Genomic DNA, 26490 nt, shown 5'->3' with positions numbered 1-26490 from the left:
TTTGGAGCAATGTTTGCCGTGTGTTTTGTTTGTCTGATGCCCATCACCTGCCAGTGCTACGGGCCTACAGAAAGGAGCTGACAGTGGCTTCCACCTGTCCATCATCATCTTCCCTCTGATCGAAAGACAGTGAGCGTATATAAGTGGAGCAGCATCAGGGCATTGCAGGGGGCAAAATGAACGACTTAACACTCGAAATGCTAATCGTAGAAATTCAATCTGCGACGTGTTCCTCCTTGTTGTTTGAGTCCATCCTCTGACAGACTCGCTGTTTCCCTTTTTTGACATCTAGCACTCCGAGTGAGTCCTAGAAGCAGCAGCAGCAAGGACCAAGGGCAAACAACCCTTCTTCTGATCCCACCCCAACCTCTTGACCCAACCCCCACCCCCAACTGCCCAGCCATGGGTCCAGTTTGTCCCACATTATCGCCACTCATCTGTCCCCTCCTTCTACGACCATCCCCTCTCAATCTCAACAAATAAGTTAAACATTACAAAAATAGGAAGCATCAATGATAAACCAAATATGAGTGTGAGGCAGGGAGACAGGACGTAAAAGATGCTCTCTATTTGTGAAAAAAACAAACAGACTCTGTCGCTTTGTAGGAAACGCCATGCCTAATCTACCGATACCCATTATGATGGCATGAAATGAATTGGATGACCTTTGACTTCTCAGTGACTCAGTCTCTGGTGACCAGTAGTAGGAGAGTGGGGTGGTGTCAAGCAGGAGAAGAGGGAGCTACACAGGTCCTCCTTTACTCCTTCTGGCCTTTAATCAAGCAGGAGTTTGGGGCATTTGTTTTGTTCATCAGCAGTACCCTCTGTGCGCACACCTCCATCACCGGCAAGTGTGAATCTCCACCATTTTGCGGCACTGTTTGCATTTGACATAACAGCACCAGTGGAACTTACAGCTGCACCTGTCTACCACCTCCACCTCCTGTGTCTGGAAGCCCCGGCCGCAGCACATCAGCTCACAGCCATCGATGGCCTTTGAGGTTCTGTTACACTGGCGGCCCACCGTGCCCAACATCCCGGGTGTACGTGGATCGTAGTCGCAGAAATCTGGACTGGGCTCCAAGTAGACCAGATCTTCATCCGTGTGAGGTTTGAACTGGGAATTGCGAGGCACCAGGCTTTTGGTGGTTCCCATCTTGCGCTGCTCCACCTCAGTGGCGCCGTCAAACTTCTCCTTGATGATGTTGCCCACCTTGCGGAAGGGTGGCATCGCTTTCCAGCAGGTCTTTACCTCACAGGAGCCTGACACACCGTGACATTTGCACTCCACACGCATGTGGGACAGGATGGCCTGCAGAAAAGCCAAAGAAGCTTTGGTAAGAGGACAGAAATGTGAACACAGTGACTGTATAGAAACTAGCTACTGTGGATACCAACACCTACTTCTCTAACATTGACTGATTGTCCTCACAGTAGCTATTGAAAATGTCCACTGCTACCAGAGCGGGAGACTTTGAAAGCTAGACTTAAAAAATGAAGGACAGGGACTTAATTTTGATGATGTCTATGCACGAAAAGGACTTTGTTCTCAATTATGTAAAATACTAAAATGCTATTACCAGTTGTTAAATGAAAATGTTCAAATATGTTATTTTAAAAGTGACCAGTCAGAGACTTGACAGGCTTGCATCATGAAGACTTCTGACTTGGTTTGGATTTTCCTTAAATGACTTGAGACTTGACTTGGACTTATCTCTTACGACTTGATGCTTGATTTTGACTTTTCTCATATGACTTGACACTTGACTTGGATTTCTCTTCACTGACTAGAGAGTTGACTAGACTTCAAATGACTTAAAACTTGCCTGTCTTTAATGACTTTGGACTTGACTTTGTCTCAATTATTTTTTGACCTGACTCTGATTATCATCATCCACTTGTCTCAAAAGACTTAAGACTTGATCTGGACTTTTCTACAATAAACTGAAACTTTAGTTACTTTTTTTTTTTTTAAGTGTATATAACTTGAGGTTTGACTTCAACTTGTCTGATTGCCTTGGACTTATCTCCAACAGTTCAAACTTAATTTGTACTTGTCTCAAAAACCTGAAGACCTGAGCTAGACTTGTCTAAAATGACTTGAGACTTGACTTGGGCTTGTTTCAAATGACTTACAACTGGATTATATCAGGTAACGTTAACTTTAATTTTACTGTAATTGATCTGAGAAACATACTAAAAATCAAATCCACATTATATGTGTCAACCTGGGTTGTGTTGAACAAATAGAGTAAACTGGACTTGTCTCAAATGAATTCAAACTTAACTTGCGCCTGTCTTTAATGACTTGAGGCTTGACATGGCGAATAAGTTGTGACTTACCTTTGACTTGTCTATAACAATTAGAAACTAGGGAAGGACATTTTTCTCAAATAATTTAAGACTTGACCTTGACTTTTATTGAATGACTACAGACATGACCTGGACTTTTAATAAAGAACAGAAACATGACCTAGATTTTCTATTTTAAATATAACTTGAGGTTTGACTTGGACTTAGGACCTTAGGCTAACTTAAGACCTTACCTTGACTTAAACTTTTCTGGAATAACTTGGAACTTGATTTGGACTTGTCTGAAATTACTTAAAACATGACCGTAATGGATATTAGAACTCTAAAAAAGGGAAAATCCATGTATTTCGTCTTGACCTGGACTTATATTAAGACTTGACTAAGACTTTGAGTTGTGACCTAACTTGGGGCTTGAACTTGAGCTGTCTCGAGCTAACTTGATTTGGATATGTCTTAAATAAGTTGAAACATAACCTAGACATATCTCAAATTACTTTAAATTTGGCTCAAATGACTTAAAAATGAATCCACATTTTTCGTAGAGAGCAGTGACTTACCTTTCGACCAGCCTCATTGTTGTGCAGGTTCATAAGAGCCCGACTAGAGGACTGGCCTTTACTCCTCTCCCTCACATCCACAAAGGACTGAGAGAAGGCCACTCCATACGCAATGTTATCACTGCAGCCTGACCACTGGAAACCTAAGACAAGATATTAAGATAGAGACAGAAAGTGGTTATCTGTATGCTACTCATATTTGAAATGTTGCAAAAACACTACACTTGTTTACTCTTTCTGAATAGATAATTCATTGTAGTAATACATGAACCACTGTTGATAAAGTAAAATATGTGGCTATATACACTTGAAGATGAAATGGCATAATTGATTGTTGTCTGTTTGGCCTTTTCAATTTAAAAACATTATTTAAAATGTCCGATTATTTACTCTTATTTTTCAAAATGTACTGCAGAAGTTGGTCCTTCTGATTTTTTACCGTGTGTGTGTTTGTGTGAAAGTGCGAGACAGACTTACCCTCTGGACTGACTCCATGTACATTGTGGTCACAGCCACATTTTTCCAACTCTCCACTGCTGCAGGCCCTCGTGACCGCAAACGCCACACTGGCTGCTGAGATGGCATACACAAAGGCTGCCTCACGGGTGCCTAACACACATACACAAACACAGACACAGACAGTCATATTGTTTCATAATGTAAATGAAAAGAGCTTCTCATTCTGGATGGTAAAAAAAAAAAGTGTGTGTATACACACAAAGAGTGTGTTCAATTCTCAAGGAAGGAGCCCAGACATTAACATGCAGGAGCCAATACAAATGGAAACAAGCTCAAACATTTCACAGTATATTAAAGGTGATATCAAAGTTATGTATGTTCAAGTTGGGTACATGCTTAGCAGAACGCTGCCAGATAAACCTGCTTCGGTGTTACAAAACTGCTTTAGTGCTGTCTGTCATATCAGGGTCTCTTCTGAAATCATTGCAGTGTATAATATTACCTTGGGTGACCACTTTGCCAAAAACAGGCATGGTCTCCAGAGTGGAGCAGTTCCATCGACGGTTGCGAAACTGGAACTGACACTCGTCTATAGCCAACTGGGCTCCACGACGCACGGCATCCATCACCTCCACGCTGCGTTTACAGATCTGAACCTGGAACAAAAACAGTACACATATGAAGAAACTACTCACTGCTATCGTTTTAAGTTTTTTTTTTCTCACCCTGGAGACTGTAGATACCACTATACATCATTATCAAATCAACTGTGGTACCTTCCTGAAAATAAATGAGTGCATGCTCGAGGAAACTACAAACTTTGTCTTACAGCAATGTCTTATCGATTTTGTTATGTAGGATGTCAAGTCATTTGTCAGTAGTTTCAGTTTTGTACCTGTCTCTGGATGAGGCCTCGTAACCTTTCGCACGTCTCCTCATCCCTGATGCTCCCCACTGACGACAGCTTGGCCAGGTACCTGACACGATAAAAAGAAATACAGCAAGCCCTCATTAGTGTGCCATATACTGTTTTGTTCTCCAAAAACACAAAAGTCTTAGAGAAAAATAAGATGCACAGAGGTAAAAGTGGTAAAAGAACAATAGCATCATCTCGACCACTGTATCAATCATTGTCCCAGTTATCATCCTCTTTCAAACAAGACATGGTTGAATTTACTTAATCAGTTCCCCCTGTAAGTCAGGTCACACTGGTGTAAAAAGGGTTAGGTCCTGCGACGGTGTGGGAATGTTTTGGATGAATGTCTGGTTGTGAGGACATTGAGAGGAGGGGAAGTGGCTTATCACACATGCCACCTCCAGGCCAGACAGGTCAGGGAGATATACTGCGCACACACAGACACACACACACACACACACACACACACACACACACACACACACACACACACACACACACACACACACACACACACACACACACACACACACTACACAGACACATCTTATGATGTGTGAGCAAATGGCATCAGTCTGAATACCGTGACTCTACCACTTCCACCTTGGTCTCATGTCTAAAGTTCCAGCTGCACCTTACAGAAATAATCTTTCTCATAACCCCCCTGGGATTATTTACTGTCTGCACTGCTCAAAGTGTCCTAAAATGTCATTATTACACATGTTGAGTCTAAAGCGTGTAGTTTTTCTAAAACAAAGGGACGTGATCATTCCGAATTTCAAGTGAAGTTTTACTTGGGGATTTTTAACGAAACAAATGTCTTTTAACAACACACAAAAAGCCAAAAAACCCTTCAAATCACTAATGAAACTGAACATTTCCAGAAAAAAAAAGTTTCTTTTCACTGTCCAAAATAGAAAGTAGATTGCCATTTTGTATTTCTTCTTTGTTTTTAGAGCTAATTTTGTGTCTCAATACTAAAGAATGAATTCTGTATATGAACAGCAGACAGAGTTTGAATATCAAAATGTTCCTTAATGAAGTCAAAATCCAACCGAATCCAGTTTTGGACTGTCATTCTGTATAAGTGGACATGTATTTCCTTAAGGTTTCTCAAGCTCATTTTATGATCTCAGGTTATGAGTTTCCAAGACCACACATGCCTCTGTAAAGCCCTGTTTGCCCATCTTAATCAAGACTTGGCATACAACCAAACTGCAGAGACATACTTCTGCTGTCAGATTACTGGCAACATTTTAATACAACACAAGTCATGCAACCAGTGTTTTACACCAGCTGACAGAATCGATATTCAAAGGTTTTATGACACCAAGCTTATTTATTTTATTTTTTCTTTGGCTGGTAGCTGCATTCCGCTCTTTGTCCCTGAGCTCAGGAATCAAAGTCATAGTATTACAAGTTTAACATTAGGTTTAATACTGTTTGTATTGGTGATATAATTAGGTTTTCATCCTTCAAGAGGTCAAACAGCTCCTCCTCTTCCTTCACCTCATCTCCACCTCTCAACAGTTCAGATAATCTTTCTCTGTCTTTGTCTTGGTCTCTTTGATGAACTTCTTTTTCTCCTCCCATTCAGACAGTGTCAGTATTAAACACTCAACGCTGTGATAACCCCGCTCTCTGCCACTCCACCTCATCTCAGCCACGTCCGCTTCGCATCCACCCTCACAGTTGACTTCACTTTCTCAGAAAGTTAAAGCTCCACCGTGACCTCATCCTTCAGCAGGAGCGACTGCGATGTTTTCATGTCATGAATCCTCAGCATTTAGTTTAAAGCTGATCTGATCACTATATGGAAGGATTTGCTATTGCTACTTAGTATTTAGCATCTTTTAGCTCACTACAAAAGAAACAAGCTCTGATGAACCAACTCTATTCTCCCTTTCATTGCATACAAAGTTGCTGAATTTTTGATGAACACATATACATTTAGCATTTAACAGGTACAGTGCCAGAGTAAGTGTTAGACCAAAGCAGAGCTAAAAAGAAAGTGAATATTGGATTCAGTTTGACTCAAACACAAGTAAATACATCTCAATGAGTGGTGATGTTGTTTCATGTATGCTACATGTGTAAATTGGTAAACAAAAACAAAAAAAACACGACACTGTGATGAAACTCATTGTTGCAGCCATATACCTTAATACCAGGTGATGTTCTGGTTACATCACATTGGGTCTAAAAGAAACTTTTTTTCCCCCTGCATTTTTCTGCAAAAAAGAAATATATACGAGAGGTCTTGTCTCACTTTGCTACCTAAACATTTGGCCCACACTATGTCACTGGTGGAAATTACGTTTTAAAAAAGAGCAGTCACACCTGACCTGCACAAAGCAATCAAACCTGTTTCGAAATTTGGTTGATCCAAACACATGGACATCCAACTGCTAAGAGAGCAGCAAAGTAATCATAATGTGTAAATGTGTATTACAATATAATGGCACATTGAATCCTCCCCCTCCTCCCCTTAAGACAGGTGCCTTAAAGATGTCATCATTAAACCAGTTGAGTACATGAGTGATGGGATCACAGGCAGGAAATGAATGTCTCCTGTTGACATATTATGTGTTTCCTTTTTGTTTTACTTTCGCGATAAAGACAGTAAAATCATTGTCTACGACAGACTAAAATGCACAGTGGTGGAAGAAGTACTTCTTTGTTAAAATACATCACAATGTAAACAAAAGTACAAGTCAGGCATTCAAAATGATAACCAGCAAGGTATCAAAAACAGTATGCAAAACACGCTCTCTCAAAGAGTTCAGTTATCCTTTGTCTGGAACATATTTTTTTTTTTTTTTTTTTACTTGAGTTTATTACCTTGTGTAACAAAATGAAAAAAAAAAAAAAAAGCAATTTATTTCTACCTCTATGGTCTTTCCTTTTGTGCTACAGGACATGTTACAACTTTATCGTTATTATAAGAACATAGTGGCCGAATGCGAATTCACAGCATATGTAACTTTGCAGAGCTCCGACCCAAGCAGGTCAAATCAAGCACATAACTCAAAACACCTGTGTGAATCTGCAGTACCAAATCATATTTTTCAGCAAGACACAGCAACGAAACCACAGCTGCTAGATAATGGCAGTGGAATACAAGTACGTTAATTCTATCTAAAATATATAGTACAAAGTGTCATAAAATGGAAGTTCTCGAGAAAATGTATGCATTGTTACTTTTTACCACTAAAAATATGCAATCATGGAGTCAGCAAATTCTTAGAAACAGTCGAGTTAGTTATGAAACAATGTTTAACTTTTAAAGTTTGCTAATAGGCCCACCACTTTCAGACAGCAGACACATAAATGACGCGGATGTACCGATGCACATTCAGCCTGTGTTGAACCCATTCATATTGGACTGTGACCGTCAGACACTGGTCAAACCCCCATTGTCGCCATTCATGTAAAAATGTGGGTCCTGTGTTGTTCCTCTATAACCTCTTCTCATTTAGATTACATAGGACGTCAGTAAAAATGGATATTGTTAGTGCTCTGATGAATGAACACAGGTACAGTCGACAATGTGGAGGTTTAACCCATGTCAGTGTGTTGGTCTGAATGGGTAGTCCATTGAGCTACTGGTTTTACCAGACCAAGTAAGGCTGTGGCAGGAATTATATATAAACTCCTTGCCTGGCTCACTCGCCTATGACTCCCAGCTCCAGTCTTCACTTTGATTAGAGTCTGGAAACCCTGTTCCCGGGGCAGAGGTAGTGTCGGGTTTTTAATCACCCAGCAGTGATTGTTCTGCTGGAGAGAGTAGGCGGAGCTAAGGCAACAAGCTTTGTCTTCAATCCACTCTCAATGCTAACTGAATGATGTCACCCAAGCAACACTGTTTGAATCTCTTGGAAGTGAAGTCCAAAAACACAACTGCAGTAACTACTTGTCGCCATAGGTGTCGCCAAAGAGAAGGAAAAGTAGATTTTTCCACATTGTAACAAACTGGGAAGGGAAAACAACACTCAAAGCAGGGCTTCAACGAAGAAAGTCAAAGTCATTTCACTGTGAGGGACAGATGCCTGAATAAATTGTCCAAATTTTGCATGTAAATGTTTTGTGAGTTTTATATATGTAAACTGTTGGGGGAACCGTGGACCTTACTGTCTGTCCTCCAGCTCTCTGTGAGGTTGTTTCTCTCCCCTCCCAGCATGGATCGAGTCCAGCTCAGCTCTGCCCTGCTCTGATTTGCTCCAGTGCAGATGCAAGGCTTTCATCAAAGCCATGTGTGGTGTTTGATCCCTCTTTGTTCTGTAAAGTAGCCTTGGGCAGGGTGCTGCGTTTGGGGTTGGGGCATCCAGCTGGGAGACCATCAGACAGCGATCAAAAACAACTCACAGAGAAAACACAAGACAACAGAGGAAAGCGCCTTCTCTGACGGGCAGCGCCACACACACAAAGACACAAACAGCTGGATGGCATCCCACTGGCCTGACATTCACCCTGGAAACATTTAATAAACATTGGATAAGCTGTTATTCAGGTCATTTTCTGAAGATGTGCGTGTGTGTGTGTGTGTGTGTGTGTGTGTGTGTGTGTGTGTGTGTGTGTGTGTGTGTGTGTGTGTAAAAGCGTGGGAAAACTTCAGTGCAGACCTTGAGTGAGTGTCTGTGTCGTGTTTTCATCCCCTTCTCACTTTATCTGTTCATTCTGCTGCGTGTACACTTTATTTCCCAGAGATGAGTTTAACAAAACACGTCTACAGAGGAGTCAACCCAGAGAAAGACACAGCAACACACACGTACACACACACACACACACACACACACACACACACACACACACACACACACACACACACACACACACACACACACACACACACACACACACACACCATCATCCCACATCTCATCCACATTCCTCTCCCTCTTCCTTTTCTGTCTCTTCTCGGCCTCTGCTGGTTTGCGTGCTTAAATCCCAAGCGGCCTAAGCCCGGTGGAGCCAGTGGTGTTGTGAAGGCTGCGACGTGTAATGCAACACAAACACACCGCGGCCTGCGATCACACCGCAGTCCAGGTGGAATGCTCCATACTTCCCATCCAGAGCGCCCCCCCCCCCCCCGTCCTCTTCCCCCCCCCCCCCCGACAACTACATGGGACGCTGAAGCTGAAAATAACAGATACTTCTAAACGGGGCACACGCTGACATGACATAGGTTGTTCTCTACACATGAAAATGATAAATACCATGAAAGCATTCCTTTTTTAACAGTGAGAATCCTTCGTCCTCAATAACATCGTTTGTTGTTGAATTATTTCAGTAATGTAATGTGGGAAAGATTAGACAACTCATGTGTTAGTGGAGCAACGTAAAACTTGTCAACAATTTTGCCAATTACTTAAGTCATATGTACATATGGAACATAGAAGTCAATGGTCAAAAGGTCCACTTACTACTGAATGAAGACATGAGAAGTGTTGAAGTGAACTTTTGAGCCTCGTACGTTTTCGAAACAGTATATAGCGAAGTCAGTTAGCTAAGCATGTGATGGACAATTAAAAGGTTTTGAGACTGCTCCTGTTGTGTGCAATTGGAGTACAGCACAGTAATTTGCATGAAATGTAGGGTGGGAGGGGGAAGGGGGGCAATACTCTTCTTGAGTAATTTCAAGAGAACTCTGAAATTGTCCTCTGTATTTTATGTGCAGCAGTGTGCAAACGTTTACCCTCTTTATATGGATAAAATCAAATATCGCAGTATTTTTCACCAAATACCTCCAAATCGTATTGCAACAATATTATAAGGATGATTATTGCTGCTTTCCTAAAATATTTACACATCTAAGATTCATCAGCAATCAGCAAAAATTGCAAGTTGAGCAAAAAAAGTTTTTTTTTTTTTTATAAGCTGTACCTAATAAACAGTATTATGTAATCAGTTCCTTTGATAATAAGCATGTGGCACATCACAGACATGTTTAAATTCTAATCTTTTTTTTATTTATTCATTTAACTTAAGAGAACCATGGGGTTACAAAAACGTCATAAAAGAGACGTAGCTTTACAGAACAGACTGTGACTGTAACATAGAATACAAAGGCTACATCTGCTGTTAAAATAAGAGCTTTAAACCCTGTTTACTTAATATTAATTCCACACATACTACATGAAGACAAATTGAAGTGTGTATAGAATTAATTTAACACAGTATTCCTGATTTTAATGATAAAACCCACGCACCCCGTCACTTCAGTTTTTCCGCTAGCTCCAGTTTTCTTTAGTCCACGGGGTTTGCTGATTAGACAACAGGGAGTAGAGCCCTACTGATTGTAAATGTTATTTTTGTTACTGAAGGGAGTTTTGTCTTTAAAGGCTACTTTATGCGGTAATACTTTCTGCAGAACTTCTGTTGAATACATTTTTTTGCAGAAAAATCACTTGAATTTTGCAAAATTACAAGCTCCCGCAAATATTGCAGAGATTACTTGAATTTGCATTATTATTGCGATCGTAATAAGGGACTGAGCAATGTGGTCATAATCATTAAGACAACACTTATGCCGTATACGATATTATGACATCCAAAATCTAAGATTATATCCAGTCTCCTATCGCAATATGATGTAACATTGATACTTTAGATGTCAAGATTCGTATCCATCAAGCAAGGCATCATGGCGATGTCTGATTGGCCCCAAATTTTCTCTGCAGCAGAACAGCGAGGTCAAACATATAGCCAGAGCCATGAAGGATTATCTTCAGATGCCAAAAGAGCATATGGCTGCTACTAAGCCCTGATCATAAAGTCAGTTTTGAATAAATAAAAACTATTCTTGACATTATTTTTTTTAAAGTGTCCTCACTTGATCATAAGCCAGACAACATTAAAGTAGCCTCTTCCTGTTTGTTGTTGGACTTAACAGAAACAGGTAGAATTACTTTGATCCATTCAGTTTAGGCAGGTAAAGCAGGTCTCTTAACACTATATTACCGCTTTCAGCCTTGTTTGATGTTACTTCTTTGTAGTTGAATCAGACTTCCTGACTGAATCCTTAACATTATTCATTCAAAAGTTTTGAAAATATTGGCTGGACAAATTCTAACATTAAAGTTAGCTGAAATGAGGACCAAAAGGAAGAGAAACAACAGACGGGAGAGAAGAGAGAACTGTGTGTGTGTGTGTGTGTGTGAAACTGACACAAATGCTTGCAAAATGCAGTATACGCTCTGCACCTCCATCATCTCTAATGTGTATTTATATGAAAATATCCTTATGTTTGCCTTTCCAGCACTAAGCACACAGCGGAGGTACACAGTGACCGGTAAATATAGCATGGATGGGAAATGCAAGGAGGAGAACTATCTTTTCTGCTGAGGCCCTGTGTGCAGCTCTGGAAGGCTGCAACAAGTTAAGATAGATTTTGACTCCGTGCACTGGCGATAGTTTTTCTTGCAGTGCAATCAGGTGAGCTGAAACAAAGAGATTTACAGCGAGCAATGCAAGCAGCGCAGATGTAATGCACTGGTAAAGGACAAGTGACCCCACCTAACCCTCCCTGTCCCCTCTTCAGTCGACACCTTCAGTATGTAAAACAAATAGCAACCTGTGGAGGGCACTGTTCTCTCAGTTTGCCCTCAGCCTCCTTTCTACACTGAAGTGTAGTACAGCACTTAGTTCCCCTCCAACCTTCTGTACTTTATTGTGGCTCTATTGTTGGCTCAAATAATGAGGCTGCTCTTAACAGCTAGTGTCGTGCCTACGTGTCTGTTTCAATTGGTGTTGATGACAGACAGATGGAAAAGCCTTTAAGCCCATAGATCTGCAGAATTCATGATCCTTCTGTTTAGATGTGTACTAAATAACCTGCAGGTGGGTTATTCCATAGTGACAGAGGTGGATATATGCAATCTTTACACAGAAAAAAAAATCTGCATAGTAACCATCACATCTGAGTTATAAACAGTGGCATTGAACAGTGTAACAAAATGTAGACTTGAATCTGGTTCTTTGCGCAAAACAAACAAAATTCACATTGATATGTTTGTAAGAAGAAATTTACACTTTCAACTATAAAATTGGTGTTGTGAGAGAAAAATCTTCTCTTCTGGATTTCTAGATCAGATCAACTGTAAATTTTGACCTCCAAACCTGTTCTCGAGAATCATTACCTTTGCATCTGAATATTTGTGTACAACTTACTTCAGGTACAAGTATAACTTATTTTTTTGTTATGTACATTTGTAAATCTTATAAAATCGGGTGTAAATTAGGTTTTCAAACCCAAAACTTTCAATGAAGAAAAAAAAGAAGATGTAGAGAAGTTTAACCCGTCTGGATCTAACTGATTGGAAACTTTGACCTCCAAACTTGTCTCTGAGGATCATCATCTTAGCACATCATTTTCCTGCTAAAAATTTGTATCCAACATATGAAAAATAATGCTGAAAACAAAGAACTGCACAGTCCATTACCTGAAGTCAACATTTTCCAACCCAGTCACTGACAAATGACAAATGAATATTCACTGACTCTGCAGCATCATTTTGCTTTCCATGATCCGCAAAAAATGTGTTTAAACTGGGACATACCTCAGATATACAATGAATAATTACACCACTGTTCTAAGTTAATAAATAATATGTATTAACTAATAGTTTTCTTAGTTCATTTAAAAAAAAAAAAAAAATCTGTGATCTTACTTCACTTTTTACTTCAGTAATGTACTTTTCAAGTTTGTTAAAAAGTGAAAAAAAAAAAATCCCACACAAAACAATTGGGTGGGTTTTATGGAAAAAGTAAAAGGTGGCCTTTAAGTCATGACTAAGTTAATGCATCAATTTAATACACTGATTTAATGCGAGTAGGCAAAGTCACCCATATCAGACACACCCACAATGTTGTGCACCAGCAGGTGTATGCTGGTCTACAGATCAAGCTCATGGTGGCTCCTGCAGCAGTGACTTCCACATGTAATGAGGAACTTCCTTCACTGATGTGTGCACCTATGGTAAGCTGTTTCAACATTTAAAGCATTGGTAGGCAGTTATTTTTTGGAAAGTTTTATTGTTTTTGTTTTTGTCCATAATAGCTGCATAATTCAGCACATTCTAATTTAAGCAGTCGAAGAGAACACTAGCCTTCTGTACCTCCTCTTTACTCTATATTCAGGCTTTTGAAAATCTAGGCTTTTGGCCAATCGTGTCATTTCAGAGAGCGAGCATTCCTATTGGCTGCTCTACAAATGCAGGTGCATGTGTACTCACTGGCGCAAAGTTCTGGAGAAAAGTTTGCTTTTCCAGCATTGGCAACAAATAGGAGACATTGAGCCCCCCGGTTCAACTTTCCTCCTTATGAGGTGCAGGGAGGATGACCATGGCGAAGCCGCTGCGCCGTGCTGAGGATACGAGTGGTGGGCAGGGTTGGGTCTCACCAAACGGGACCATGGTCTAGCCTCAGCACACACCTTAACATCAAGCCCGTCAACCCTCACAGGATGCCAGGATTGTATTGCTTAGGCGGAGGTGGTCGGGACACAGGGTCGTCTGGTCAGGGCCTAGACTAGGAGAATGTTTTTTTTACACGTCTCGAAAGGGCAACTGCTGGTCCCTGCGAGCCTTCACCGGGGGAGGTCTGGGGGTGCAGATAAGGGTAACAAGTGGCCCAGGCAATGGTGACTGTTGCACCGGAAGACCACAGGGGGAGCATCGTAGGGCAAAGGGCCGATGTGCCAATGTGAATTGCAGATATTTGCAAGGGAATTACGACTAGTTGTAACTCCAAATTTAGATAATTGCAATTAAAATCAGACTAATTCCACTTAAAAATATCTGGGGAAAAAAAAATCCCCAGAAAACATATGGATATGACGGAAGAATGTTGGCCTTTAATTGGTCACTGATTTTGGCCCAATGAGCAGGCAAAGTCACTGATATTAAACACACCCACAATGTTGAGAACCAACAGGGGCATGGTGGTGTAACTAATGGTCCTCCAGCTCCGACTTCAACATGTATTGAGGAACCTCTACCTTTATTGATGTGTGTACCTTGGCAAGCTGTTCTAACATATAAATCTTTGCTGTCATGGGGCAAAAATTCCAAAACATTAACATGTTGTAATTCAACCGGTCTGAGAGAAAACTACACTTCTGCCCTTCCTCTTGCCTTTTTAATAAAATGGGATATTAACAGTCTACTGATCTTGTAAACAAAATAAAGTTTTGGATAAATTGAATGCAAAGCTTTTTGGCAATGGCAGCCTGCATTTGCTCATGTAACAATTATTTCTCAGAAGCCAAAATTATGAAAAAAAATAATATATATATGGATGTCTCACTGAGGACTAAAACTACTGAATGATACAAAACATCAAAATGAAAAAAGGAAGCATTGCTATCACGCAGGCGCTGGTTTAGGAAACCAAAGGGTGGCGACAGCGGTGGGAATGGGTAGGTCTGTGGGTTACAGTATTAAGGTCAAGGTGGGTCAAATTTTTAGTCATAAATACTCCAAATAGCCACACAAAAATAAATATAGGAGAGAATTTGAATCTTCACTGAAAAAAATGAAAGATAAGGAGGAAGGGAAGACGTGACGGGGGAAAAAAAAAAAAAAAAAAAAAAAAAAAAGCTTCTCGGGAATTCTTTACAGTCGGACAGATTATGGAAAGACAAAAAAGTGGCAATGGAGCAGGAAAAGAGGTGAAAGTGTTGGAGAGAGGTGAAACAATCAGATGAGTTCAATTATCACAGTTGCTGCATGGCCTGCCACTCTCTGTGCAGCTGTGTGTGTGTCTGTTTGTGTTTGTGTGCCCACGTGTGTGTCTGAGTGTATTTATATGCTGCTGGCTCCAGTAGAGCTCATTTCCCCCTAAAAATAACATGCTCTGCCAACACCACAACCCTCACACACACACACACACACACACACACACACACACACACACACACACACACACACACACACACACACACACACACACACACACACACACACACATTTGGAAAAAGAGGCAGTAAAATCCATGAAATTAACCTCGTGCCTGGTGCTAGTAACATGCCCCCCCCCCAAAAAAATAAAAAAATCTAGAGGCCAATTAGTGTGTATGCATGTGCGTGTGTCTGCATAATGTTCGGATCTGTAGCACTTGGTAAACAATATCTGTGAACAGCTGATTATTTATAAAAGCAGGACATGTCTATAGCTGATTCCTGTGCATTATACCTGTCCATGTCTGTGTATAAAGTCAGCTTTATATTAGGCAAATATCAGAGGTAGAGCCGGTACAGAATATACAACAATTTAGGTGTCTGTGTATTTTGTCATGTGCAGTTTCTTTGAAAACTTTCGAAAGACCTGATGTCAAACAAGTATGTAAAAATAGATACTAGTACAATTTAGGCATCCTGTCATTTCAACCAGCTGCGGACACCGCAGACGCATAGTAGTTCTGTTTTTACTACAAGTATGGATCAGAAAGTTGACAGAAAGCTTGTATTGTGCATTAACAGCGCGCAGCACTGTGACGACAGGAAGTTGTATCCCCAAGCTATTGGCAATTTCCTTCCATGAATTTTTGCACATTTGTTTCTCTTTATTTTGTTTTAAAGATGAGTTGAAGAGAAGAGGGTATCAACAGACGTACTCACACAGCCTCTCTTCAAATTCAGCTTGTATTTTGTTTGTCCAAGAGCATGTGCAGTCGGTACCCGCTTGGTGTAGAGGCTGCGCCGATAAGTCAGTATGGTCGCAACAAATTGGAGGGACACGGATGTCCTCACAGACCCCCACGGATCCTCGTGGAACCTCGCTTACACGTTGACTGGGAAAGTAAATGACCTGCTTAAGAGTCAACAACCACGCTGGCAGCTCTTTAAGGCTGTACTTGGGCACAGCTAGCTGTGAGATAAATGCTCTGAAGGAAAACTCGTAAATTTTGCGGGTAATTGGTCAAAAAACAAAGTAGACTTTTTTTTAATATCTTAACCCGATTGTGGCACTTAAAAAAAAAAAAAAAACGAAAGGGATGACCTAATAGATCGATCCTGAGGGGAGCATGACCGTGGCAAATGTCCTGGCACCTCATCAAAACATTGTGAGAAAAATTAAAATACAAATGAGCTAATCTAGAATTTATAACATATTAAAATATTAGAAGCAGATTCTTAAAGTGCCCCTCCAAATGTTTTTTTTTTTTTTTTCCTGTTCCTACATTTGAATGTTTAAGCATCACTGTGCACAGTTTAAAACTAGAAAGCTATTTTTGCTACTGAAGGGGAAAAATTAACCTTAGTTCAATGAAAATCAGATTTTAAGAGGTGGACCAAAGAACATTTATGACATCGCAAATAATTTGTAAACCTTTTCCAGCCCAGTTCTATTTACACAAGTATGATGTGGAGTAATTTAACTAATATATTGTAAATGTATTGAATGAAAAAAAGAAAAGAATGTGATTTGCGTCCACATCTTTAAGCGATTTGTTTTTCTAAAGCGTCAAGGATAAAAATTATGGTTGTTTTTATTTTCACATTCAGTTTGAATAGATGAGAAGATAAGGCTGTTTGTCAAATTGACATCATTCATGCGCAGCGGGCAGGTTTGAACATGCTCCATTTACTGCTTCTGCTTCTGCTTACTGTTTACACAGTTAACACGTGTGTGTGTGTGTGTGTAACCTGTGTGTTGTATATTAAGTTGGATGTATAAAGAACTCTGTGTTTTAGGTCAGCATGAATTTTCAGCATCGATCTGCTACCTCACTATTGAACCAAAACCCTCACCTCTAAACTCCCTTTCATTTGAAGATTATGATAAAATGTGTTTGGAATTAAAAACTTGAAAGATTATTGATTGTTACCTTAAAACAAATCTTGGGTCATTTTACATGTCTTCTCCTTTATTTATAATAAAGGGGTTTTACCAGTGCACAGGGACTCGTATAAATGAACTATACCCACACCTCTACCAAACTGTGCAATGTGCAAAGTGGAGCCATTAAAAGTATGCCAAAGTATCTCAGTTCCTTTATGTATTGTACCAAAAAACAACAACTTTAAAACACAATGATTTTCAGACTCAGATTCTGGAGTCATAAAAAGCTGCTGTTCTCTGATTGCAAAGCAGATTTATGGATTATCTGAGGAACAGAACGTGTAAATAACACTCAATCTAAAAATATGTGAATCATTTCTGTATGTCCAGATTATTTGAGTTATGACTCAGAAACGGGGTATGATGTTTGAAATTCTGCCAGTTGTTTAAGTACATTAACTGCCTAAATAAGCTTTGTGTGTCAGCCACTAAAGCTGCAACTGTTGACTGTATTGGCGAGGGCCCATACAACAATAACTCACTTCCCACTGATTTAGAACACTGGACTGCACCTCCGTTTCTGCATCTGCAATCTGAGATATTTTCAAACATTTTTTTTAGGAAAATCACTGTTCCTTAATTTGCTCACTTGCCAACTTGCACCTCACATAAACTGTAGTTTAAATTCAGAAATGCAGTCAGCTGTTCACAGTCCACAGCCCTCTAAGGGTGTGTTATGTCTCTTAAACACCCCATGCACCCCTCTGTTCATCTGCCACCACTATCTCTCGCCATATTCTGGTCATACTGAGCAATTCCCTGCAGCTCCAAGTGTGCCTTGATAATTGTACACACTCTGGTGACAAGAGGGCTCGAAATAACATGCCACAGCTTCACCACATTCATGTGCGTGTGTGTGAGAGAGAGAGTGCGTAAAAGAAGTGTGAGGCGCCAGTATGTACCGCAACTCCAAGGTCTCTGCTTTCTCTGATTACCCATCAGCTGCCATCTCTTTACCACCTCACCCTGGTTGTCCAGGACATATGCATACATGTTTACACACACACACACACACACACACACACACACACACACACACACACACACACACACACACACACACACACACACACACACACACACACACACACACACACACACACACGCGCGCGCATTTGTATGGCTAAACTTGTGAGGACATTCATTAACATTTTGCATTCCCTAGCCGCTTATCATCACAAATAAGTGCCTAACCCCAACCTTGTACATAACCTTAACTTAATTCTAACTTTAACCCTGAAACCAAGTCTTAACCATCAAACAGGCGTTTGAAGTGTTGTGAGAAAGTGAGAACTGGCCAAAATGTCCTTACTTTCCCAAAATGTCCTCATTCTGATGGACAAAAACTCAAAAAGGTCTTCATAAACATAGTTGTATACGTGTACACACACAAATCAGGAGAAAAATAAAGGAGACGCACTTTGCTCTCAACATACACTATAAACCAATATCGATATTAAGCTGTACAAGTTCCGCACATTCCGAAAATCGAAATAATTCTGAGTAAATAAGAACATTAAGCAATATGAACTCACCATTTTTCATTTTTCATATAAATATGAAAAGTATTCATTTCCATATCTTCATTGCTTTGTTTCTCTATCTCTTGCATCCTGTTGAGAGTAGCAGATGGCATACAAACCTGAAGCCACTGTTAGTGACTCAAGTGTTTAAAAAGCAAACCTTTAACTCTTAAAGTTAAATCTACCTTCAGCCAATAAACAAGGATTATAAATCTCCACAGCAAATGCATGACAGTTTACCTAAACAAACAATTGAAACACAGCATGGCTGCTTTTTTTTTTCTTCCTTTTAATTATTCTTCATTTAGCCAAATGTCCGATGTAATCTTTCTTTTAACACAGCAGTGGTGAGATTGATCATTCACAACCACAGTGGTTATGATTTTAGACCACTGTTTCATGGTATTTACATTTTTTGTAACTTTTGAAAAACACTCTAAACAAGGATGTAGAATAACTTGATTCTGTATTCATCTTTAAAATATAACTACATCAAAAAAAACTTTACTATAAGTAAGTATTGGATAAATTCAAAACTTCAGGGCCATGCTAATGTCAATAAGCTATACTTATATCAAAACTCTAAAATAATATCTAGCTGCTACTTCATTGTGATGGGCTTGATTGTGTATTAATTGCACTCCATCAACTTTTGGGTATTTCTCTCAAAACCACCCCATCCCAACATCCCAATTTGCAGCCTGCAAGCCAAGTCCCCCCCCCCCCCACACACACACACCTTGTTTGTTAAGCTTGTGCTTATTCTCCTTATTCTTAATTGCTGTAAAATCCCTACCGTAATGACTGAAAAGTACATTTTTAGCAGCCCAAAAGTACATAATATAAATTTACAGAAATTAGATTAGATTAGATTAGATTAGATTAGATTTGACTCCATTAACCCCACAGTGGGGAAATGTGCACGTCACGTACAGCACAGTGCTGTTTATCCTCCCTATTACATTATATTGACTTCTATCTTATCTACAAAAAATGATGGTATTCTCTCTCTCCTGCTAATGTTCATGTGTTAAGTGTGTCCTACATCACTGACTCTGGGCTGCCAGTCAAAATGAGAGATCGAGGCAGTGGAAGACTGACAAGAGAAAATTTAGAAACGATTGGCAAGACAATTGTTTATGACAATAACTATTGGAAAATAATAAAATAAGTACTTGGCGGGTTAAAGAGTAGTGTTTTAATTATTCTGAAATTTTATTTTAAATTTACAATGCTAATTATCTGTAAAATATAATACATTTTAATCAAATGTAATTTTACATAACATAAACATTTATTTTTGTCTTGCAACCCTTCATCCAGATCTTTTTTTGTTCCTTCATAGAAAATAATTTAGGCACTATTGGTTTGCACAATCAATACTTAACAATTGGGGGACAAAGATGCTTTACAGGCAGGTAGAGTATAATTGTTTACAACCATTTCTTTAAACTACCCTACTACACCGGTTGGTTGGTCCACCATGTTGGCACTGAGGGAAATATTTTAACAGCTATTTGATGAATTGTCATTTAAACTGATTCATGCTTCCCAGAAGATGAATCCCACTGCCTTTGGTGCTCCCCTGACTTTACATCTGCACCACCATGAAATGTGGTAAATGGTAAATTGTCTGCACTTATATAGTGCTTTATTACTTTAGCAGTCTCAAATCCCTTTACACTGCTTTTCATTCATTCATTTACATACCCATTCACACACCAATTGAGCAGAGCTGCCATGCTAGGTGCTCACTTGACATCAAGAGTGATTCGGGGTTCAGTGTCTTGCCCAAGGACACTTTGGCATGTGGACAAGGGGAACTGGGGATTGATCCACTAACCTTTCGGGCGAGCTGGAGATTTGAGTCGATCCGATTGGAAACCCGGCGATACTATGTCCCGCCCACCGACAGCTGGAACCTGACTGCACCACAGGCTTGTCAATCAAACAGACACGCCCCCAAAACCCTGCTTTTTTAAGCTTATTTTATAATTAATTATGGGAATATTTTCAGATGAACGGCCAGAACACTAATCTGGGAGAGTGAATTTAGCAAATGACATACAGAAAACTTGTGGAGAAATATTATTGACTGAGAATTTTATGAGAGAAGTTGAATGGCAGTCCATTGAGCCAGAGGCTTTTTGGAGCCAACCTCTAGTGGCACCCGGTGATATTACAGCTGAAGGCACTTCCACATCTGCCTCATTTTTAAAGCCGGGAGCTACGTCCACTTTATAGACACTCAATGGTGAGGTCACTGTTGGTTGCCGCTTCGATGTGACACTGAAACACTTCCCTCTAGTGGACGGACATGTGTAATACAGGCATTGCTGTGAAACCTGGTTGCAGCACATGGATGGCAGTTCAATTACCAACTCCTTTTAGCCCACAAGCCAAGTGTTCATGACAAGACACTGAACCCCAAGCTGCCCCTGATGGAAGATGACTGTCACCACTGGTGTGTGTGTGTGTGTGTGTGTGTGTGTGTGTGTGTGTGTGTGTGTGTGTGTGTGTGTGTGTGTGTGTGTGTGTGTGTGTGTGTCTGTGAATTAATGTGAATTTAATTTGTAACTTTAAGCTGTCCAAAAATGGTGACAATGCAAAAAACATGATCATACCTGCTAAACATAAGCATTTTAGCACTGTCACTGTTAGTTTTTTAGCAAGCTGATCTTAGTATTTAACCGTCAAGCCATGCTGGTGAAGTACAGCCTCACAGAGCTGCAACTACGGCTGTAGACTCTTAATTGTGTTTTTCATATTGCATGAACTTCCATATGAATCATTTATTATTATTGCTTGGTTATAATTGATAGGGAAGAAATGCAGGGAAAATGAGCAAGACAATGACTTGCAGCTAAGGGTGGAGTCAAGATTGGAGTCAAACTGGGAACGAGCTACTCAGGGTATTTTAGCCCATGTGTGGCCTAACAACTGTAAGCCATGCATGTACGTCATTGTTATTAACCTGGTTGTCAACTACAGAACATAATCTTTTATTCTTGAGTCTTCTAATCTCAACATGGAAATTAGTTAGGCGGGGCTGGCTGACTTTTGTCAACAAATAACAGGCAATGCTGCTGTATGGGCTCTATATTATTCAGTTTCTGAGCTATTGTTCATTACTTTCTGTACCTTTTGTCAGGCTCATTTGAGTTTACAGGAAGGGGTAGAGTTAGGTAACCTTCCAACTTGTGAGACTGACCTTACACCTGCTGAGGTCCAATCCAAGTGTGAGACTGACCACTTCCAAATGTGGTCTGGCTGATCTGATCACACTCTGGTGTATTTGTACATTAAATTAATATGTTTTTTTCCCCCTTATCCAGATACGTTATTTGTATGCAGGTCACATGTTAATTCCAGGTGTAAATGTGTTCTGCTGTGCATACGTCGGTGTGTGGCTGCCATTCCTCTGTAGTGTGTGTGGTAATTACTGTGTGAGTGCCACTGTTGGTGGAGATGTTAGCTCACATTCTTAAATTAAAAAAAATGACAAGCACAGAGAACATGGAGTAGCACGCAAGTTCACCGGTAGATGCAAGCTAAGAGGAGGAAGAGGAGTGAGTGGAGGCAGAGGAAGGTAACTGATGAAAAGTAACATTCAAATCTCACTTTGCCAAGTGGGGCACAGCCACAGAGATTTGGCAGACTGATCACATCCTGGCTGAAAAGCTAAAGGTGTCAGGCAGAGTTACAGGTGAGGTAAACAAATAGCCCGGTTTAGGCTGCAGTTGAATATGATGTAAGAACAGCTAAGAGGCGTGACGAGCTGTTTAGCTGCTCTGAGTCACAGACAAAGAATAGTAGAAGTGGAATACAGTGATAATTTTACTTTTCAGTCTATCTTTGCTCACATATAGTTCTTAAAGAGAACTAGGAATGAAATTAAAGTATTTTCTAGAGCCCGACTGGATTTTTGGGGCCAATGCAGATTAGAGAGATTAGGGAGTAAAGTATTTAGATATGGACATGTTGCCTGAAATGTGGTCCTCAAAGTCTTGTGACAAAGATATGTAATGGGGGCAGCGTAAAGCTTTATTGTCCAAATGACACTAGTGCATTGAAACTGGAAACTTTACTGAGAATGTAATAAATAATACATTTAAAACACACACACACACACACACACACACACACACACACACACACACACACACACACACACACACACACACACACACACACACACACACACACACACACACACACACACACACACACACACACACACACAAATATAACAATTTACCCAAGCATCTTTATAAGTATTATGTTTTCTGAAAAAAAGTCTTCATGTCAAAGCACATCACAACATTTATGCTGATACGTTTTTTACTGTGACAGGCCGTTATCGGCCGATAGAATTGGCCAGCCAATAAATCAGCCCGGCTGTAATTTTTAACATGATCAGTTAAACTACACATTTTTTATTTTGTATTCAAAGATTTGTTCTATGAAGTCATAGTGGTCAAAACACTCATCACAATTTCCCCAAAGCCCAAGTTTGGCCATTTAGATGTCCAAAAGCAAATAAATTCAGTATAAATTCAATATAAAGTTAAATGATTACAAGCGGTTTCAATGTTTCAAAACACAACGTGACACATTGCAATTTCTGATGTAGACACAAAGTTAGAAGACAAAATAACAGAGCAGTGGCACTTCCTTTTTACTGAGATGCATTAAGTTCTTACTAAATTCATTAAAATATTTGATATACAGTAAATCAAAATGATAAAATAAATACATGACTTGGCAGCCTCATTGGACAGCTGAGATGTTAATTGTCTTTGGACTCTGTTTAAATAGTGGATATTAGAGATGAAGGCAAACAAAAAGCAGTGATATAGAGAGAGAGATGTTTATTTAATAGGTTCCCTTAATCCTGAAAACATACTCATTACGTCCTGCCCGGTCAAGTGCTGCTGTGTTACAATAAAGGTTTAGTTATTGCAGGTTTTATGGCCACTTAACATAACTATTTGAACTGCTTCCCATCCTTTCACCCTTGCTGAAGTCTTGAGGATTCACTTACAGTCCATGCAGCCCCGCGCACAGGTTTTCCTCAACAGTGCAATCCTGTGGAGCAGACTGGCAACCCAGCAGCTTGCCCGTACATGCCTGCTGTGTGCTGCTGTCACCACGCCTTCAGCCCCAAACAGCACAATTACCCTGCACTCAGTGACAGAGTTCAAGGTAGGCTGAGCTGTTTGGAAGGGCTTTAATTTGAATAACTCTGATGAATCTGTCAACAGTGTCAGTTGGGACGTCTGCCGCACTATCCTGATGTAAACACAGCAGGCTATTAGAAATCTTTCAAGGGCACTATGATGAGAAAATGGAAAAATAAAAGTAAAAATCTGAAAATGAACACTTGAGGAACACTGTGGTGATTTGTCCGTTTCTAATAACTCAGTGTCAGCTACAAGTCATATAGTGAGAGAGGAAAGAGAACAAAAGGCATACCCAAAAGATGAGCACTGCTTGGAAATCAGAAAAATGAATGGCAGCAGAAAATGGAGAGGAGCCCGCGGAAGAATGCAGAAACCCACCTAACCACCTCCCACAGGCAGTCGGGAGTGCAGGCACACACATGCGACCCAACCGACCGGCCCCCAGGAGTAGGTGGCACCGTGCACTTCATAGAGTCAGGCCATGTATTCTCCTCTAGGGGGGGGGGGTTAGAAATCCTGAGCTTCCCCAAAATAAATACATAAATGTATGTGCTATTCTTACAGGGCATTTAGTGACCTTATTGGACCTTATAGTATTTATATTGTCCAGTAATATGTTTGCATCATGGTCATATACAAACTTTGTGATCCCCTGCAGAATCTAAGATAATAGGGTATTTTACGGTGTCTCTCTTAATTGCATAACATTTTTTAAATAGAGATTATTTAATAAGAATAATGATTTTATTTTTTTGAGCTGTGTTAGGCTGTTGATGAGAAAAACAATTCTGTTTTTAAAGATGTAAGTATGGTTTCTGAAAAAGAATTGTTCAGTTTCACTTTTTGACAGTTTTACCGGCTGCACCAAAAAAAAAAGGAACTAAAAATCACATCTGACACAGACTGTGCTAACGTTTTAACTCTTCAACCTTTATGTAATTATATATTTCCTGACATTTAATATATTGTATTCATAGAAAACTTAACACACAAATTAGTATTTAATAAATAATATGAAATTGTCTCTCCTGTACCAAACCACTTGCGGGTTGACTATTTTTTTTTTTCCTTTTTGAAGGGTCCTTGCGGGGGGCCGGGGGGGTTGTTGGTAAATTATTAAGTCAGAGAGAGAGAGAGAGAGAGAGAGAGAGATAGAGATGGTTACAATTAATTAACAATTAACCTAAGCGGCCATTGAGCCGAAGAGTGAGAACGGAGGAAGATGATGTGCAGATGAGGAGGAATACAGGGGGAGAACAGGTGAATTAGAAGATTGAAAGTGGAGCGATAGTTATGGTCCACTCTGTAAAAATCAGGAGTAGAAATATGAAGTCCAACTTACAGCCAGTTACTCGCGTTGGCCGAGAGGAGCGCGCAGCAGAGCATCAGGACGCACCGCAAAACATATTCCTCGGTCATTTCGAGAGGGAGGGAAGGGAGGTCGGTGCGAGTTGAAATAATCCCGGGGTTGACAGGGGGTCGAGGGTCGGCTGTGGAAAAAAAGAAAAAAAGTGGCAAGGTCCAGGGAGGGATGTTATTCCATTGTCCCGCATCCAGTCGTTCATCCACCGTGGAGACGCGCAGCCAAAGGTCCGTCCGCCCGGTTCTCCCGTCCCTCCCTCTGTCACTGTGCGCTCAGAAGGGACGGGGGTAGAGGGCAAAGAGGGATGCTAAAAAATACGGTATTCTGGAGCCGCTCAGGCGGAATCGACCCTTCTCCTTAATCAACTTGTTTGCTTTCTTTCTCAGCTGTGCCTTAATGCCACGCCAGAAGAGCGCGTGGAGAGCCAGTCAAATCAAAATTCTAAATGAACGAATTCTCCGACGGTTCTTCTTCCTCTTCTTTACTTGAAGTTTTATCACCCACTGCCAGGTCCCGCTCTCAGACAAGCTGGGCTCTCCTGTCAGCGCGCGGCGGGCTCTGAAACTCTCCCGACACATGCACACACAATCTGAGCGTAAGTACGCACGGCCCCTCCTCACACACCGCCGTCTCCCCGTGCGTCTGGCAGAGGGGAGAGCGTGTGCGCTGACTTTAGTTGAGGGGCGGTACGAGGATATAGAGGTATGGCAGTGAGATGGGAGTTTTTGGTGATGAAGGAGGCGGGTTTAGAGCGCTGCTAAGGTACTGTGTTTGTGCGAGTGTGTGTGTCTGTGTGTGCGGAGACGGGACTGTGTGTGTTTTAGAGGTCTCCTGGGAGGATGCAATAGCACAGCCATTCACTAATGCCCTCCCCAGCCACCCTCCACTCCTGTCCAACACACACACACACACACACACACACACACACACACACACACACACACACACACACACACACACACACACACACACACACACACACACACACACACACACACACACACACACACACACACACCTCAAACCGCACACACTTCTTGGCAGCGCCTCCTTCTCCCTGTCACACACTCAACCAAATATTCTGCGGTCAACAGGCTATTTAAAGCTTGGCTGCAAAATGTCTGCATTTGAAACCAGCAAATCCCAATAATATGACAAATGTCAGCTCCACACTATTGATTGATGAAAACGTTGTAGGAGGATAATAAGGTAAGGCAGCCATTCTGGCCTCATGCGTCCACTGAAGACTCTATATGACTCACCTGATCCTGGCTAGGAAAAAGGAGAGGAAGTGGAGGATTGAAGGCTGTAAAATGATACTACAAAATTATTTA

At 40.6% G+C, this 26490-nt stretch overlaps 1 protein-coding gene across 1 annotated transcript; it reads right to left on the bottom strand.

The window, feature by feature from the left end:
- Window positions 1-401: 401 nt before the first annotated feature.
- Window positions 402-25763, bottom strand: wnt4 (wingless-type MMTV integration site family, member 4). The gene is made up of 6 exons (XM_069724586.1): window positions 25136-25763; window positions 4225-4306; window positions 3832-3985; window positions 3348-3479; window positions 2871-3013; window positions 402-1312 (listed from the first exon to the last, which is right to left on the bottom strand). The coding sequence occupies exons 1-6, from the start codon at window positions 25210-25212 to the stop codon at window positions 842-844; spliced, it is 1059 nt and encodes a 352-aa protein (XP_069580687.1). The 5' UTR covers window positions 25213-25763; the 3' UTR covers window positions 402-841.
- Window positions 25764-26490: the final 727 nt, after the last annotated feature.

The sequence above is a fragment of the Brachyistius frenatus genome, unplaced genomic scaffold (genome assembly GCF_029030835.1).
Source record: "Brachyistius frenatus isolate BFR_SWC_R1_liver_20210118 unplaced genomic scaffold, ASM2903083v1 Contig_383, whole genome shotgun sequence".
NCBI classification, from domain to species: Eukaryota; Metazoa; Chordata; class Actinopteri; family Embiotocidae; genus Brachyistius; species Brachyistius frenatus.
This window is presented reverse-complemented; position numbering and strand designations above follow the sequence as displayed.

Coding starts and splice junctions, on each gene's coding strand:
- wnt4 (XM_069724586.1), bottom strand. CDS start 25,212: ATGACCGAGGAATATGTTTTGCGGTGCGTCCTGATGCTCTGCTGCGCG. Junction 3,480..3,831: donor TGGCAAAGTGGTCACCCAAG/GTAATATTATAC, acceptor TATGTGTGTTAG/GCACCCGTGAGGCAGCCTTT. Junction 3,014..3,347: donor ACATGGAGTCAGTCCAGAGG/GTAAGTCTGTCT, acceptor ATCTTGTCTTAG/GTTTCCAGTGGTCAGGCTGC.